This window comes from Pipra filicauda, unplaced genomic scaffold, assembly GCF_003945595.2.
Source record: "Pipra filicauda isolate LSUMZ 115617 unplaced genomic scaffold, ASM394559v2 scaffold88_size2543281_pilon, whole genome shotgun sequence".
NCBI classification, from domain to species: domain Eukaryota; kingdom Metazoa; phylum Chordata; class Aves; order Passeriformes; family Pipridae; genus Pipra; species Pipra filicauda.
This window is the reverse complement of record NW_024105075.1, coordinates 361,386-380,107: the sequence shown is the minus strand read 5'-3', so window position 1 is coordinate 380,107 and position 18,722 is coordinate 361,386. Positions and strand designations below refer to the sequence as shown.

Here is an 18,722-nt window from a genome sequence, read left to right as displayed (position 1 = left end):
AGCTGCAGGAGAGTTTTGAGTGGTCCCCAGGTTGTCTGCAGAAACTGTGGCAAGCATCAGATACTTGCTGTGAGGAAGTCTGACAGGTACTGTTCTTCCGGTGTCTTGACCTACAGTTACTGTTCGCTAGCCACTGCCTAAAAGTCCTAGCTCCCAGTGTTAGCCTTATCAGTATTTTCTAATATGAGAAAACGGAAGTAATAGTTGCTCTGGGATCAGCAACCCACCGAAACTGCAGAATCTTCATGAAGTCCTTTGGTTGAGGATACGTCTGCAATTTGAGACTGAAAAACAAACAAACAAAAAAAAGAAAAAAAGAGGATGATGAGGAAACATCTGATGCTCTCTCTTACTGTGAACAGATTTCTTAGTACTTATTCCTTGTTTGGGCTTTTAGACGTTTCACAGAGGCTTGGTGGGTGAGTCATGCTGCGTCCAGCAATATGGTGTTAATTTGAAGCAGTTCAAAGTGTGGTATAATACCAAGGTAATTGGAAATCTGTGATCCACACCTGACACTGTAATCCATGTGATGTATTTATTTTGGAGGGGAAAGGGAAATTAGTATCTTTGATTAACTCTTTGATTCTGAATTTCCTCTGAAATAAATTAAAATTTCTTGTATCGTGTTTTGGTTTTGTTTTTTTTTTTTTTTTTAAATGAACCAAATTCATTCTTTTGGTAAAAGAGGTCTTAATATCTAGGAAGATTGCAGGACAAAGGAATGGCTGACTGGGGAGAAATGCTAACATAATGGTTATGTTAGCATAACATACCTGGTGGCCATAAACATGCATTTAGCAACCAAATGGACTGAAATCCCATAGGAAAAGAGTAGTTAACTAAGCCTCTTGGCAGTGGAGGCTGGAAGTCAGAATTTCAAGTGCAGCTGCAAACACGTGGTTTTTTTGGCAGTATGTTTCTTTGTGGTGTTGTGGTTGGAGGGAAGGTGTGTGAATTCTGTCAGTGGTTTGGAAAGCTTTTGTTGTTTTAAAAGCAGGTTAGACGGTGTGCTTGTTTCCTGCTCAGCAACAAGGTGATTCTTCTGCTACTGTTCTACAACACTGATGAAAGGGGTACCTTGATCCAGGAAAGTGAGATGGATTTGCTAAAGGGGTACCTTATTTTGTTGACTTCACTAAGTAATCTGTGCACCCCTGACTGTTGTGCAGAGTTTAGATGAAAATGCTGATGTCTTTCATATTCTTTTCACTTCTGATGAGCAGACCCCTATGGTGATTTGCTGAAGGAGGGTGAGGGGTCATCAGAATAGATGAAAGAAGGGAAGATGCTCTGTGACCTGCTCAGTCTGGAGTTTCAGTCCTCACCATCTGGTTCATGGGCAGTGAGGAACAGAAGGCAACACATGACTCTGATCAGCACAGTTGGGTTGACCCCAGGTATTAAAGTGGACCAGGTGAAGTACAATACATTCGCTTATGCTGAGACTGAGTTTCTCTGGATGGACTGAAAATCCTTGCTTGGGGAACAGCATTTGAATAAGGCTTTTTCCCGTCAACAAGATGGGATAACCATGATAGCCATGTACACAATTGCTGTAAATACCAAACTGTGTTTGATGTGGTCGGTTTGGCATCACAGAATGGTACACTTTATACAGGCAGCATACATTTATACATATATAATTTACATAATTTTCCCCTCAAAACATGGGAATAAGCACTCAAAGTGTTGCCTGTTTCTTGTACTTGTTCCACTGTGAGTCACCATCTAAGTCATTGTTGGACTGGATGGACCTTTCCACTAATATATGCACTATGTCCGATCTTATGGTTTCAGGCAGTTTTTTTCCATAAACAAGTTAACATTGCTTTCTCCCATTTATTATCCTTTCGTTTGAAACCTATAGTAATATTTCATCCATGCTTCTGGCTAGCTTTGAGTTAGTACTAAGTGGGGATTTAGCTCCTTTATTTCCTATTCCCTTGCAACAGCAGTGGCACAGACGCCTCTTGGGTCGTCTGATCTATCCAGGAACTGTGAGAGATGGTCTTTCTGCATCAGTGACTTTCCCTGCCAGTGACTGACCTTTAAGAATTAGTCCAGAACCCGATGCTTCTGCAAATGCAGTGAATGTTCCCCAAAAGAAATTAGGATTATCCTATACCAAATCTAAGTAGCAGTTTTGTTTTAGCATGGAATTGAGTTTATTATGGTCTTTTTTTTGAACTCTACAGAGCTAATATCTTCTCTTATTTATTCTCCCCCTCCCACCATCACCCCTGCATGTGTATCTTCCATATAAATCCGTATGGATTACTTGCCTTTCGGGAACATAGTGTGGTCAGGTGCATGTGGGCGCGTTCTGTGATAACGAACTCAATGTATGGATGCAGCTGAACTTTCTACAGGCTTTAGATTAAAATTATTATGACTTTTTGAGTCTTGAATAAGCAAAACATAAAATACAGGAAAGATCTGAAAGCATTTAGAGATTCAATTTTCATCTCTCTCACTTGGTCACATTGAAGCCCTGAATAAAAGTTTCATTTGATACTGATGATGGGAACAACCTTGAAAGTGCAGCTGAGGGCTTTGCTTGTGACTGGATAGTGCTTTCAGTCATCACCAAGGTCTAAAAATAAATCACTCTTCCCCATTAAAGCCTGAAGGTGGTCGTTTAGTTATATGATTAGAAATAACGAAAGGTGTGTGGATGGATGAGCTGAAGATCAGCATTCATCCTTGAGGGGAAACACTGGCCACGTAGAATCCATCAGCACTCCCAGAGTGGACAAGCACATTGCATAGGCCACTGCCCAGCAAGGAATGAAATAATAAAATTTCAGTGCAACTGAACACAGCTACTAGTGAGGCAGCCAGGAGGATTTCATTTGTGCATGCTGTTCTGTTGTCATGGATTTTGTCGGTGCTACAGCTTCAGTTTTCATCTTGCAGTTTGGCAATGTAGGGGACAAGTTACTTCCTCCTTTAAGAGGAATCCATTTACATGATAAAAGGGTATTCCTCTAGTAATATCAAATTACCTGTTTTAATTTAGATTTTAAAATATAAAATAATCTCTAAAATATTAAATGAAATATAATACTCGGTATTATTTATCTCTTACCCTGAAGAAGAGCACAGCAGTTTACCTGTTTTCTCCAAGAAAAGCACTGCAGTACTTGGGTTTGTTCCCCACTTCACGATTCTCTTTTAGGCAACAGAAGTATGGCAATTCATCCTACGTAATCTTTTTGCTTTGAGGTGATTGTTGTTGGCATTTGTGGAGCTGCTTCCTGGTAGTTTTGTTGGTTATACAATTAAGAACCGTCAAAAATATGTACTGCAAGGAGCAGTTGATATACTAAGTATATAAAACTAACTTAAAAAAAAAAAAGGAAGTCTTCAGACTGATAATGGATCAAAAGCAGAACAAAAACATACAGAAACCAATGGGGTTTTTTCCCCAGTCACAGCAGAAAGTGTTTTATCAAAACTACAGATCTACCACTACCTTTTTTGATTCTTTTTCCTGGCAGCCCTTCATTTCTCTGTCAGAGGAAATTTTTTTTTAATGACTAAAGAGACCAGCAGCCTTCTATTTGTCTTCTGATGGCTGCTCCTCTCCATCACTGCTATTTTGGGTAGTTTTTTTCTCAAGATAAAAAGACAACTTCTTAAGCAGAGAGTTGAACCGTTCTGCTTCACTGGCTTCTGTATGTGTTAAAGAAGTCCCCAAATATATATCTTGCTACCAGACAGAATGTTGCGTTCGGTGTGTTTGCGAGTGGCTGCAGCATGACTAGGCAATCTCGCTGAAATCAGTGGAAAAAGGCAGCTTTGGGGGGCTTGCGTTTCCATTATTGATTTTTTTTTTCAAATTACTTGATGAAGAACTGATGTATTTTAAATATTTTAGGAAGCTTTTTTGTGTTGAAATATTCATTTTCTGTCACTAAGGATTTAAAAGTGGGATGGCTGTTCAGAGTTTAAGCTATTCTTTCTAACCTGCACTAGCACATAACTCAGTCTTTAGAGAAACAGATGAAAAAATGAAATGTATTATTTCAGCCTTGTCATTCACGAGCTGTGTCAGGAATGAGGTATTTTGGGCTTGCATAATTTCTTACATAAATCAGTTTAGAGACAGGGGAGAAACACACTGCATCATTTGATGGAATAAAGATATATTACTGAGGAAAAAAATTGAATTGCCATCTTGAAAGAAACCACAACATATTCAACCAAAGCAGAAAGGGGGGAAAATAACCTCAATAACAGCTATACCAAATGGGAAGAGATTGGTTTGTGATGTGGGCTCGTACTCTCCTGTAACATAAAAGCTATTTATGTCCCCAAAAGGAAAGTTCCTAATATACTTTTGTATTAACATTAGTTAGAACCAATAAGCCAAATTCTTAGCCTCACCTTGCAGAGGTACTTTGAGCTGCTGAGCCTGTGCAGCAAGAAGTGTCTGAGTGGTCTTCTGTACCTTCAGCTCGGAACATACATGCAAGTTAATCATAAATACATTTAAGAAAAAAAAAAAAAAAAAAAAAAAAGGAAAATTTATTTGGAGTGTGTTTTTGATATTCCTCTGTGTTTTTGTCAGCATCATGGAGATGGGAACTGTACAATGGCACCCTTAGGATGTCTGAAGTCCTGTGTATGGACATTTTGATTTGAAAACAGGGTATCCTATTTTAATACAATTGATCCTCTAGAAATTTGGCAACAGTGTGTTTGTTCCAAAATAATTTCCTGGTGTAAGAAATGTATGTGTGCCTATCTTTGTTCTGTATTTTATTAAAGGGAGTGGAGTTTGTAATTTGAAAGTTAAGCTGTTTATAAGAGGCATTGGGCAGTGGTGGGGTGTCCAGCGCTCCTTAGCTGGGCTTGACCTAAATATCTAGTTGTATAATAACAAGAGCGTCTTCAAGCTTTGTATCACTAAACCTTAACGATAACCATGTCCAAAAATACAGCCGTGTGTCTGCCTTGGCACATGTGAACATTTTGCAGGTGGCTGAGAGCAACTCTAGGGATTGCCTAAAGAAAGCTGCAAATTCACCTTTTCCAGTGCGAGGTGCCTGCCTGGAGGGATGTGCAGGAGGATTTTGCTCAACTTCTCCTGCTCGAGCGGCATCCATCCTGACCATGGCATCAGTGTAGGGAGTTATAATCCTGAAGTGAAAGGGAGATCCTGCTTGGGTCAGTTTGGAAAGAGGAGGTTGACTTTTAACAGCTGAGGAGGCAATGGGATATTTCTAAAGCTGGGGGTCAGTGTAGGTGTTAGCTGGCAGTGTCTGGCTGGTATGTGGGAGAGGTAATGGGGAAAGGCAAATTGCAAATATATTGGAAATCCTTTTCCCACAGCAGTTGTTTTTGGGCAGGTGGTGTGTATGTAAGCTGGCAAGTAAATAAAGCTGTCCCGGTCTTCTCACGTGGATATCTGTCCTAAGCAAACTGTCTGGTTTTTTGGACTGCAGAGGTAGTTAAAAATTTATTGGGATTTTCAGTGAAAGAGTAGATTTAAAACTTGAGTTAATGACAGGATGGTTTGATTTGATCTAATTATACACTTCCCTACATGAAGGTTTTAAAACCACAGACACTGTGAAATTTAGCCTGAGTTTTAGCTAGCCTGTTTGTCTCTCCAGTTCTCTCCATTTCAGGGAAATGGTTGAGAGGGGCATTTGGTTCTGTTGACTCAGATGTTTTAGAGTCTCTGGGCTTCAGCTGCGGTCACGCAGACCTGTGCTTGGGCACCTGGGATGAGGCTCAGGCAGTACTGCCTCAGCTGTGTTTGTGTACTGGGAACGCTGGCTGCGCGGAGCTGCTTGGGAGGTGGGTGCAAGGATGAGCCCTGAGAGCGCTCTTGGAGCAATGAAGAAAAGCAGTGACTTCAGAGATGGACAGGCATCGCTGGACTGTCATGTATGACAAATACAAATAGAAAAGGACTGGGCCCAGTGCTTCTAAAGTGGGATTTTTTAAAAAATGAATACTTTCTGGGGTACAGTTAATGCAAGCGTGTTTTCTAGTATATATGGCACTAAGCCTGGCTCTTTCCACAGTCTACTAGTAAGTAGCAAAAGCGATAATGACCTTAAAAAAACTACTAAATGCCAATCTAATGTCTATTCTGGTTTTTTTTCAGGTTGATTTTTATTTTGCTACGTACCAGTGAGGATGACACCAAAACATGAAAAACAGGTAAGTCATGTCTAAGCTTTAATAAAAAAGGGTTGAAGTTTGGCAGTTGTGGATTGAACTTCATTAAGGTTCACGTGGATCAGGGAAAATTGGCTGCATTCTTCATCCTTTTAGTTGCCAGGATACAGAATATTCTGAAGTGATGCAGTGCCAGTTCCTTGTGTTAAAGTTTGATGGAAGAATCAGATATTCATTTAGAGCAAGTGACTGTGCATAAGGGGCTCAGACACGGTGACAGGAGAGAAGGACTTGTATGGAGTCTTCTTTTCATCAGTCTTTAGATATTTTCTAGGACATAATGGTTGGAGCTGGGTCTGAACTCTGATTACCAGCTGTGTGGACCACAATTATCATACTTGCCTGTTCTATTGTGCTCATTCCAATGAACACCAAAAGTTTCAACAAATTATTTTATCTCAGCTTATAGTCTCTTATCAACCTTATTACACAGCACGTGTGGAGTGAAGATGCCAACACCCCCAGTGTGAAAAGCCCCATGTCCTTTGTGGCTGATCCTTTTACTGTCAGGCAGCCTGATGGGATATGCTATTTTTCTTGGAAGCTTTGTGGAAAATGACTCTTCAGGGATTATTGACTAATCAGATGTGTAACAAGAGCACAAGGTTATCACCTGATACAGTCCTGAGCACAGAGATTTGAATTAAAATGCAGCTGGAATGATTAATGTAAATAATCAACCAATGTGAGACGGTTTTTATTCCACCTCCTTGTGTTAGATTTTTCCCTCATATTAAAAATAGATATTTCCATGTCAGATTTCCTATTTCCTAGTAGGAAAATGTTAAAGAGACTTCTCAGAAAGACAAGTTTTGTGGTCAAATTCTATATAATAAAGCTTCTGATTTACCCTTGTCTCTAAGCAATCCATTGCATTTTGCAGAAATATATCCAACAAGAGAAAGGAGAGAGGGGGAAGAAAAAAAAAGAGAAAAACTAAAAGAAAGACTTCTTGTGTTTGCTTCAACTGCCTTTTTGTTGTGTTCTTCCTTTTGAGGCAAATCCAAATTGGAACGTTTCGTTTTTCCATAGTTGTGTCTATGTGACCTCAGTGCTGCCCTTTTACTCTGCTATCAGCACTCATGTTCTTTGCACAGATCTATAACCATGAGGGAGAAGGTGTAAATGAGATTTAGGTGTCACTTTGGCCATTTTGTCAGTGACGCTAACTGCTTGGACTACTCCCAGCCTTGAGGACAAGGTAGCAAAATACCATCAGTGCCAGGCTTAAACTGGCTGTTTTAGCCAGGAATTAAAAGGCACATCCAGTCAGAGAAACTGCTCTGCAATTCCTGCTTGTTAAGTAGTTATAACTACTTTTGCTGCAGATTTGAAAATTCTGAATATTCGTGAGGATGTCCAGGCCAGCATGGCTGCTGGGATCCATATCAAAGCTATAGCATTAGCAGTTAGGACAGGAAATGTTTTGCGTTTAATTTAGCGGTTTGCAGGGAGAAGGAATAAATGGAGATGACACTTCAGTAGCTTTCTGTTGAGTCTATATTGTGCCTAGTGCAGTAGGCCTCCATGCCCAAGCCTGGACACTTTGAAGTGTCAGCAGTAAATTCTGGTTTGAGAGAATTGTTGCACTGAAGTGTTACAGGACACATATCATTCTTGAATGCATGATATATATGCATGTGTTGTGCCCCTCGATTAGAAAAAGCAAAACAGCACAATCAAGTAAAAAACCCCAAACAAAACTGAAAGTATATGTAGTGTTGCATAATAACTAGATCTGCAATTCTAGAAAAACCAAGCAGCACTAGGCAGGAGAAGGAGGCACCTTGGAAAGGATTGCAGCTGGCAAAAGTAAAAAGTCCCTGAAACCTTGTCTCTCTTTGGGCTGAGCTTCCCATGTTGTACAGCTGGTCTGCAATCCAGTTTTGTGACAAATAATTAAGTTAGTCTTCAAGTGGGCTGTGGGAGGAAGAGGTCAGCATCACCTCCCCCAGGTGGACAGAGGATAGATGTGTCTGTTGAGAGTATCCTAATTTTTATAGCAAGATAGGGAGGGAGTGGAGTATATACAGAGGATAAAGGCAATTATTACCCAGAACTGCTGAAATCTTGTGATTGTTTGTGAGTAGTGAATGCAGGATGGACTGAGCATAAAACAGCAATCTGACAGAGGAATATTCTACCAGCTGACTCTGCTTGGACCCTAACATAGCCTATATGTGAATATTGGTCTTTACAAGCCTACTTTTCTAGGGATGCAAAAGCATAAGCACCTTTTCTGTGAGTGGATCGTCATTTATACTGGACAGTTAGGTCTGCTTTGATTAAATCAATACTGTTTTCCCTGAGGGATCTTGTATCCTGGAGAAGAATTAAAGGTCAAAAGATAAGGAGTAGTCTACATGTGCAATGACACTGTTTCAGAGCAGCAGAACCTTTGCAAGAGGAACTGGGATTAACACTTCCTAGATTCATGAGGTTTCTAGGGGAAGTAACCCTAGATCTTGGGAAAGGCTGTACATTATTTTTTATTTCTAGTTGCCTAATGTTTACCTTGCTTCATTCTAAACTCAGTATTAACATTCTTTGGTAAATAAAGGGGGAAAAGGAACTTCTGCTGAAATCCTGGTGTGTTAAATCAGAGCTGACAATGACTGTATGAGGACTGCAGTTCGATGAGGTGCTCTGCTGTTCTGCAGATCATTTTTGCTCTTGGCTCAGTGCTTTACTGCTTAGACGCCTGCCTGCCAGAGTGCCTACAGCAGGTCTCTTTTCTTTAGTAGGTAGAGTGTGAAGGGCTTTAACTTCCTCTGTATTGAAATTTAGTGATTAGTTAAGTGTGAGTTGAAAGAGTACAAAACTTTTTGTGTAAATCTTGTGGTCTGGAATGATTTGCAAGGTAAGCCATAGCTAACCCACAGCATATCCGATAGCAACTTCGGTATAATAAAGGTTTGAAAGAAGTATTTTACTTCAAAGACTATTTTGATTATATACAAAGGACCAGGGTTATAGAAGGTTACATGGAAATGGAGTAATTTGGGGAACCTGGTCAAAAGGAAGGTCAACAAGAAGCTGATACAGCAGTAGATGAGAGGAAAGGGACTGAGATCAGGTTATAAGCAGGCTGACTGCAGTTGTGACTCCAGGGCTGCAGCAGTTGAAGGGAGGAGGAAAGCAGCATCCTGTTGGAAGCTTCCTGGCATAATTCCTCTTCTTCCTCTTGCAGGACCGATGCATTTAGTGCTCAGCAAAGAAAAGGCAGTATGTTTAGAAGTGGTTGCAGCTCTGGAGAGGAGTGGGACACAGGGAAATAGGAGTTTGGGGAAGACAAAAACTTGGGAGAACCTCAGACTGTGGATACGAAAAGATGTTACAGTGGGTATGAAAGTATGTTCTGTCTATATATGCATGCCAAATATGATAGACAGTGAGGCAGGTGGAGAAAAGCAACCAAAAAAATGGTCGTCTCTCCCGTGTCCAGCACATTGCTCATGATCATCTCAGGAGTGGAAATAACTTCCTCATTTCTCCCACTGGTGTTTTCGTAAAAGGAAAGGCATGACCCTCAGCTGGTAGAAATGATTACAGCTCTGTTCATTTGTTCCTCTTGTCTCACACTGGCACGGGGTTTAAAAGCTGCAGAGGAGAATTGGCCCTCCAGTGCTCTTCAGTGAGGAAAGAAGCAGCAGAGGTTGTGGGAGCCTTTCAAATGGTCTTTCTTTGGCGAGGTACTCATGTTACTCACCAAGATGGTATCCAGCAATTATGCAGATGACGCTGCTGTGACTAGGAGCTGGACTAAGTGACGTAAAACTGTGGGTTGTGTCCAGCCATCAGGCACAGCCTGAAGCAGTACCACCTGGAAATCAGAGTAGTAAATAACTTAATCCAGACCTTGAATACCTCCCTGCCATGTACTGAGTGCAATGGCTGTTCAGGGAAAAATATATCTTTTCCTTTCAAGGTTGTCATTGTTCCCCTGTTGGTCCATTGAAAGTTGCCATTGGTGACGTGTTGAAGTGTGTGGCAGGGGCAGAAGACTTGTCTGAAGAGAAAAGCTTTTATTTTGGTGTCTCTGGTTTGGGCATGGGAAGACACATTTTGAGAGCTTTCTAGTTCAAGATTTCTTGATTTATGCAAATATGTACTAAAAAAGCATGTTATTTACCAGAGGCACTGTCATTCCTCCCACAGCTGAATCCTGTACCTGGAGATCTTGTGCAGTGCCTTTCTCTCGGAGGGAGTGTATCTACAGCTTAAAGTGATATGCTTTTCTTTAACTGAGTCATTGCTAAGTGATTGGCTTAGCTTTTTGGGTGAATAGCTTATGTAAGCAACTGGAGTAGGGCAGCCTGCTTGTTTGCTTTGGAATAACGGGTACTTAAGCACAGTTTTGACCTTTGTATTTGAAAGGAGTCTTTTCCATCTTAGTATAAATATACAGATTTATCAGGCTTTTTGGTTTTCGTTTTCTGTTTTTTCTAAAATACAAGTTTTGATCATTAGCTGATGATACTTGGGAACATTTAATTCTTCAGTCTCTTCTGACTCCCATTAGAGATGACCAGTTACATTACAGTAATGCACACAGGCTTCTTTTTCTCTTTTGGAATCCCTCTAAGTTATTATATAAATGTAGAAATTACAAGGTAATAGACAAGATATGACAATTTCTACAACAAATACGCTATATCATTGTCCCCCTGAAATGGGGAATTATGCTCTACAGTGCAGCTGTGTTGCTTCCTTGGACAGGTGGATGGGCAGATCGGAACAGAAGTGCCCAGGTGCTGCATCTTCGTCTCTCTGTAAATGTTGATTACAAGTGTGGGGAAAGCCTAAAGTACCTGCATAGTTCTCCTTTACATGTGCAGCTTTGAATATTAGGTTTTTAGTTTGTAGCTACCAAGACACATCTCCCATGCATGAAACGTGTATGAGTTTTCACAGTATTACTTAATCTGAAATACTCCTTTTCAGATAGCAGTTTGGCAGGGAATTTCCCAGACACATGGTGTAGCTCAGATGATTCATTGCTTTTTGCTTCTCCATTTATAGGGTTGCAAAATTCAATAAAACAGCAGTTTAGCTTTTAATCTGAGCACAGTAGTTTGTGGAACAGGAGAACAATCAAGAGAGTCTTTAAGTCTGCCTTTGCTTTCTGAAATTAATTGCTTGATTTTTATTATGCCCTTGCAGGAATTTGTAACTGTCTTGGTGAGAGACCCCAGGACACAGAAAGAAGACTCATGGCATTCTTACATAGACTATGAGATATTTATACATGTAAGTATAAAAATATCACCACAGATTCTTTGTGCTCTTGTTGCTGTTTCTGTCCAAGCCAGGGTTGTCTTTGGGATATTAGTGGAATTTTCTGTATACTACTTCTGGAAGGCTGGAGGCTATTATTGTCCTTTCAGCAACTGAGATGCAGTGAAACAGGTAAGGTGAGTTGACCAATAGCCATGTAGTAGGTCTGGGAGGGTTGGAAGTTGGACCTGTTTTGTTCACATGTGCATTCCACTATGTCTTGCAACAGAGATGATTCTTAGCTTTACTTATCAGCCAGAAGACTGTCAGAGTCAGTGACATCTTACCGTTATAGAACAATGTTGATGTTCAGGTATTGGTGGGAAAAATCTTTCTTTTAGAGTAATTATTTGGTTATTTGTACTTCAAATTCTCCTCAGTTCTTTTTGCCAAGTTATTTGGTTGCTGCAAGGTGGTTGTTTTCAGCATACCTTTACATTCATATTATGCTAGTTTACTTGTGCTTGGATGTGTCAAATAAGTGCATTTGGGTTTATGATTGTAGTCCACCATATGTAATGGAAGTGCACCTAGAATTATGGTTCTTGTGTGCCTTACATCTGTCCTATACCTAATTTTGTTTCCTTGATTGTTCTTTGATGGATGACGTATGGAAGGCATTATCCTGATTTACCAAATCTAGATCCAGGGATGTTAACTGCAGTGTAAAATAATTTTTTTGTGAATTATATCTACTAAAGGTAAAGAATTGGAGAGCACCAAGTTACATGGTTAATGCTTGGCACAAGACCAAAAGCATTTCCTTCCTGTGTGGAAGAGTTAAGCATTCAGTGTAATGAAAGCAAGCAGTCAAATGATGACTTATTAAATGTCTGTGTGACAAGTACTTCTCTCCTGTGTAGCAATCAGAACTGTGAAACTTTTACATTTTGCAATTTGCTGCAAGTGCTGGTTCCAAATCAATTATATTTTTGATTTCTGGTAAATAGAAATTCTGTGGATTTGGCAGGGTGAGTGCTATATTAGTTTCACTGGCACTGGTGCCTCTGAATAGAAGTGTATTACTGGTTTTCTCTGCAATTGCTAAGTTGGGGAGATTGCATTTAGACCCAGTGTGCCGTGATTCAACTCCAGCTGGTAACTAAGCACAACACAGCTGCTTGCTCACTGCCCACCCTGCCCCACCAGCAGGATGGAGGGAAGAGAATTGGAAGGGTAAAAGTGAGAAAACTCATGGGTTGAGATAAAGACAGTTCAATAATTTTCAATAATAATCATCATCATTATTAAAAAGGAAGACAACAGAGAAATAAAACCAAAGAAAGACAAGTGATGCAAATGGAAACATTTGCTCACCACCAACCAACCAATGCCCAGCCAGTCCCTGAGCAGCGGCCCCAAGCCAACCTCCACCCTAGTTTATTGCTAAGCATGACACCATATGATACGGAATATCCGTTTGGTCAGTTGGGGTCAGCTGTCCCAGCTGTGTCCCCTCCAACCTCTTGTGCAACCCCAGCCTGCTCACGGATGAGGAGCAGAAAAGACCTCGGCTCTGAGCAAGCACAGCTCAGCAATAACAAAAACATCCCTGTGTTATCAATGCTGTTTTCAGCATGGATCCAAAACACACCCCATACCAGCTACTGTGAAGAAAATTAACTCTCCAGCACTGGGCATCTGTGAAGCTGTTAAGCACCAGCTCAGCTTCCTGCCATCACAATGCCAGGGCTTTTGGAGACCAACTCCCTAGGTCAGTCCTACCATCCAGACTTCTCAGTGGATTTAAGTTGTTCTGTCTGCCATGCTCTTAAGCCAGTTGAGTTCCTCTTCTACCCAGCTCCTAGAGCATTTGGCTTCTTAAACTGTGAGATATTCTGGATACTTCCAGAACAAATGGTGGATTGATCTAGCTGAAAAAACTCAATTATGCGCAGATACAGGTGATCACAGAGGTTTCTATGAGGCCCTGAAAACAGCATACGGGCCTACATACCAGGTACAAAGCCCTCTACTCAGCGCTGATGGTCAAACACTTCTGACAGATAAAACCTCCATTCTGAATCGATGGTCTGAACACTTTCAGACTCTATTCAGTACCAACTGCACAGTCCAAGACTCAGCAATTCAGTCCATCACACAACAACCAGTAAAGTATGAATTGGATACTGCCCCCACTTTAGGAGAAACCCTCAAGGCCATACAGCAGGTGAAAATTGGCAAGGCAGCTGGGATTGATGGAATTCCACCTGAAATCTGGAAACATGGGGGCCCTGCACTCCACACCAAATTCCATGAGTTCGTGGTGCGCTGTTGGGAACTCGGCGAACTACCATCTGACCTTCATGATGCAGTCATCATCACCTTGTATAAGAAGAAAGGAATTAAATCTGACTGCTCAAACTATCGTGGTATTACTCTGCTCTCCATTGCTGGCAAAATCCTGGCAAGAATACTCTTGAACAGACTAATACCCACTATAGCAGAAGGTATCCTTCCTGAAAGTCAGTGCGGTTTCAGAGCCAACAGGAGCACCACAGACATGGTATTTGTCCTCAGACAACTGCAAGAGAAGTGTAGGGAACAGAACAGAGGTCTCTATGTAACCTTTGTCGACCTCACCAAGGCTTTTGACACTGTGAGCAGAAAAGGTCTGTGGCAGATTTTGGAACGTTTAGGTTGTCCCCCTAAATTCCTCAAAATGATTATCTCACTCCATGAGGATCAGCACGGCCAAGTCAGATATGGCAACGCACTTTCTGAGCCCTTTTTAATTAAGAATGGTGTGAAACAAGGCTGCGTTCTCGCTCCTACCCTATTCACCGTCTTCTTTAGCATGATGCTGCAAAGGGCCACAGCAGACCTCAATGATCAGGACGGTATCTACATTCGATATCATACTGATGGAAGTCTATTCAATCTAAGGCGACTGAAGGCCCACACTAAGACCTGAAACCATCTTGTCCGGGAGCTGCTTTATGCTGATGACGCCGCCCTTGTCGCCCACACAGAAGCAGCTCTGCAGCGTTTAACATCCTGCTTTGCAGATGCTGCTGAGCTCTTTGGTCTGGAGGTCAGCTTAAAGAAGACAGAGGTCCTCCATCAGCCTGCACCTCAGGATGTCCCCCATCATCCCCACATCACCATTGGTCAATCAGAGCTCAAATCAGTCCAACAGTTTAATTACCTCGGTAGCCTCATCTCCTCAGATGGTAAGATTGACGGATAGACAACAGATTAGCAAAGGCATATAGTGCTTTTGGAAAACTCCATAAAAGAGTATGGCGTAATAAACACTTGAAGAAAAGCACCAAGATCAGTGTTTACAAAGCCATAGTGTTGTCTACTCTCTTATATGGATCTGAATCATGGATCATCTACCGCCACCACCTGCGTCTCTTAGAACGCTTCCATCAACGCTGCCTCCGTACAATTCTAAACATCCACTGGTCAGACTATGTGACCAATACATCTGTTCTAGAGCAAGCAGCTATCACAAGTATCGAGGCCATGCTGATGAGAACACAGCTGCGTTGGGCAGGTCATGTCTCCAGGATGAAGGACCACCGCCTTCCTAAGATCTTGCTTTACGGTGAACTTGCCACTGGCTGCCGCTTGAGAGGAGCCCCGAAGAAAAGATACAAGGACTCCCTGAAACAACATCTCAGCCTTGGCCATATTGATCACCATAACTGGTCTACTCTGGCCTCAAATCGGGAGGCCTGGAGACACACCATCTATAACGCAGCTGTCTCCTTTGAGAACACACGCAGGATCACCCTCGAGGAAAAAAGGCAACGCAGAAAGAACCGGGTATTGCAGAATACACCATCTAAGGAGTCTTTCTGCTGTGCCTTTTGCAATCGGATTTGTCTGTCACGTATTGGCCTCATAAGCCACCAGCGTGCCTGCAGCAAATGTGGATAGAGCCTTCCCAAATCTTCGTTCGCGAAGCCTAGCCATGATTCTGGATACTCCTCTATTCCAGAAAGCTGTCATCTTTGTGCTCTCTAGAGTCTGCATCTTCTGGGGCTATGGCTCCTGACAGGCGAGGAGGGTAGGTTGGGCTGCTGGTAGTTTTCTAATGGAGTCTTGTGTGGTAGGTGGGATTTCAGCTAAATGTATACTCCATGGGAAAATTTAGCAAAAGTATTTAATTTCCACAAATTGTTTCTTTTTTGATGAATTGTCATTTTTCCAGTGAACTAAGAGTGTTCTTTGGGAAAATTTCCAAATGCTGCTACTTGCAGAGAGCAATCACATTGGTTTCTTTGGTTTGATATAAGTGAGACTGCACACTGGAAGACCTCTATGTAGCTGTTTGCAGGATTATAACTAGAATAGCTAAAGATGATCTTTTTCCCCTGCAAAGATTGACATTATCTGCTGAAACTTTTTTTCTGAGGTCTTTTTGTTCCTGTTAGTGTAAGTTGTACAGTAATCCAAATCTCTTCCTTTTAAAAAGGAAGCAAATGAAAAATACTTCCCTGGGAAGCAGTAGAAACTGTCACCAGTCCTGCCTGAGATAAAGCAAAGTCCTTAACATAAACTGAATTAATGTCAAGCTTTCCATTTGTGTCTTGGCCATTACTATAGAATCTCAGATGTGTTTTTAATACCATGCCTGCACTGATTCACAAAATAAAATGTTTTTTTATTTCTCAACAGACAAACAGTATGTGCTTTACAAGGAAAACATCCTGTGTTAGACGTCGCTTTAGAGAATTTGTTTGGCTTCGTCAGAGGCTTCAGAGCAATGCGGTGCTTATGTGAGCAACTTTATACATGGCTATTTCATAATCTGTCAGGCAAGGAAGGGAAGGATTGTTTCATCTTAATTCTGAGAACCACAGAAATCAGATCTGAAAAATGTCCTGTGTTTCTTATTTGGACAAGTTCATTCTGTACAAGGCTTTTTATGTGCTTTAAACCCAGAAGAATGTGGTTTGTACTGATAGCCTTTGTTTGGTGAGGTCCCCTCTAATTTGTAAGAGATTTGATCTGTGTTTTCTTTTGCTATGCACAGGTAGCAGAAATAGCAATCTAGCATAGGTGTCTGCACTTCCTCTCTGCACTTCTTGGGTCTGCTTAGGTTTTGCAAGCACCATAAGAGACCCAGCCAGACATGCATGCAGGCTTAATAACTGGACCAGAAAAATCAGATTAATTTATTTTCCCCTTTGAGGTGTGTGAGAAGCCCTCCAGTTTCTCAACCTTATGTTCCCAAATTGATTTCAAGAGCTTCTGGAATATGGCCCATGATTTTCACCAACTTGGGGTTGGCATTTGCTTATTGCATTTTTCTCTGCTGTTTCACATTTGGTTTTAACTGCATATTTTCTTCCTGTTAATAAAGACAGCTACCTGAACTGCCATCTAAGACTCCCTTTTTCAATATGAACAATCCTCATCACGTGGACCATCGCCGTCAGGGTCTGCAAGAATTCCTGGAAAAGTAAGTACAGCCTATCCTAGAAATGTTGGAATTTCTATGAGGTCATCAATTTCTGGTTCAAAATAGCTCATCTCTGGTACTTGAGAGCCACCGTGTGGTCATCTGTATTGCTACACATTTTGGTTATGTTTTTTATTTGCACTGTCATATTTCATACATGTGACTTCAGCTCTACTGGTTATAAGGAAGCATCAACTGGGGCCTTTCCGTTCCTTTTCATTGCATTGGTTATAAATGCAATGTTTTGGATTTAATTCACTTTGCAATTGTTGGGAGGTTGGAGGTTGGGAGATCTTTCACTGTGATGTCTGTTTCTAGCTTTCAATAATGAGCTAGATATTCTCATGCAAAGATGCAGACTAGTCTCCCTCTTTACATTCATGGAAAATCAGTGTCTTTGGTGGGCTAAACCCCTGGGAACCTGGGAAAATTCTCAAGTGAGATCTCCTAACACAGAGCTTTTCCATAATGCAAATTACTTTGTTTACCAGTCCCGCTAATATAAGCAACCTCTAGCAGCTGTGACGATTTTCAGTATAGCTGCAATCTGTCTAAAATCATTCATCAGGCTTAGCTGGAGCCTGACCTGTGTTACAAGGCAGTACTGTGAGTTTCAGTACTGCATCCTTCAGTCCCACGGCTGTAACCACTTCACCTTCTGCAGTGGCAGAGACCCTGTTGGTGTAATTTTCTGCTTTTTCTCTGCCATTCTTGTAGTGCCCTGGCACTGCTGGAATGAGAGCAGGCTGCTCACAGCTGCTGGGGCAGGAACTGTGCATACATCTGCAGGCTGTCTAGCTGCTGCTCGGGGTAAGGGCACAGTGGAACACTGCAAGTAGAGACTATTCATCTTCTTTCCAGTCAGTGTGTTATAAGCCTCCCTAACAGATTACAAATCATTGGTCCTGAGCTACATTTGTTAGGCTTAACAGCTGAAGGCAGGGAGAGCTAACTGCTGCAGGAATAGTATTGTGTATACAGTTATATAGAATCTGTGGCCAAAAGGTCAGCCAATAAATACTGGTTGAAGGCATGTGAGACAGGGAAGGGAGAGCAGAAAATGATCAGAGGTTTTTTTCTGCATCTCAGGAAAGAAAAACAGTGAAATGGAATGACTGTGCTCATAGAAGCATATTAATGATGATACAAAGGGTGTGGTAGCTCAAGTTCCAGGGTCTGAGCAGGTCTAGCTTAGCTGTTTTGCCCCATGGAGTAGTGCATTTCAAAAAACACTCTCATTTTAAAATAGCGAAGAGGCCAATCTGGTAACAAGGTACAGTATTTCAGCATCAGAAATGTTCAAAACCACTGTCAGTGCTTTAAAAGGCAAAACAGAGAGGTAGAGTCTCTTAAAACACATCATCATGCTCCAGTTTTGTGGATGTCTGCAGTTTAAGTGGGTACTGGCAGCAGAAAACGACAGCATATGGAGCGTTTCACTTTGCTGCTGTTAGTCCAGGACTGGGAAAAGAGGCAAACTCAGTTGTCAGGTAAGGATTTAAATGTTTGAATGTGACTACTAGAAAGGTATCGGCTTTCTCTCAGCCCTGGGGAATAACTGGGAGGAATTTTCAGAGATTGTGTTGTGATGAATTGGCCTGGCACCTTACATGCTGTACCGTTGCCCTCTGCTGGCTGGCACCTGCGTGCTGCTGCTGTTCACAGGAAGCATCTTTCCAGTGGCTCAGCCGTGCTGCCATGATGCTTCCCCCCTGCCCCCATTTTATGACTCTGAATCGAAGGATGATTCTTTCTCTGAAATTGAATTTGTGGGACTCCTTAAGAAGTGTGTGTATATATATAATGTACATATATATAATATATAGGTATA

General features: G+C 41.5%; 1 protein-coding gene across 1 annotated transcript in view; it reads left to right on the top strand.

Moving 5' to 3' along the window:
• The window catches only part of SNX10 (sorting nexin 10), a 38,374-nt gene that overhangs the window by 10,528 nt on the left and 9,124 nt on the right, over nt 1–18,722 (top strand). The window contains exons 2-5 of the mRNA XM_027738422.2: nt 6,125–6,180; nt 11,362–11,448; nt 16,105–16,205; nt 16,793–16,891. Of these exons, the coding sequence (XP_027594223.1) occupies nt 6,157–6,180; nt 11,362–11,448; nt 16,105–16,205; nt 16,793–16,891 (311 nt within the window). The 5' untranslated portion in view covers nt 6,125–6,156. The remainder of the gene's footprint in view (nt 1–6,124; nt 6,181–11,361; nt 11,449–16,104; nt 16,206–16,792; nt 16,892–18,722) is intronic.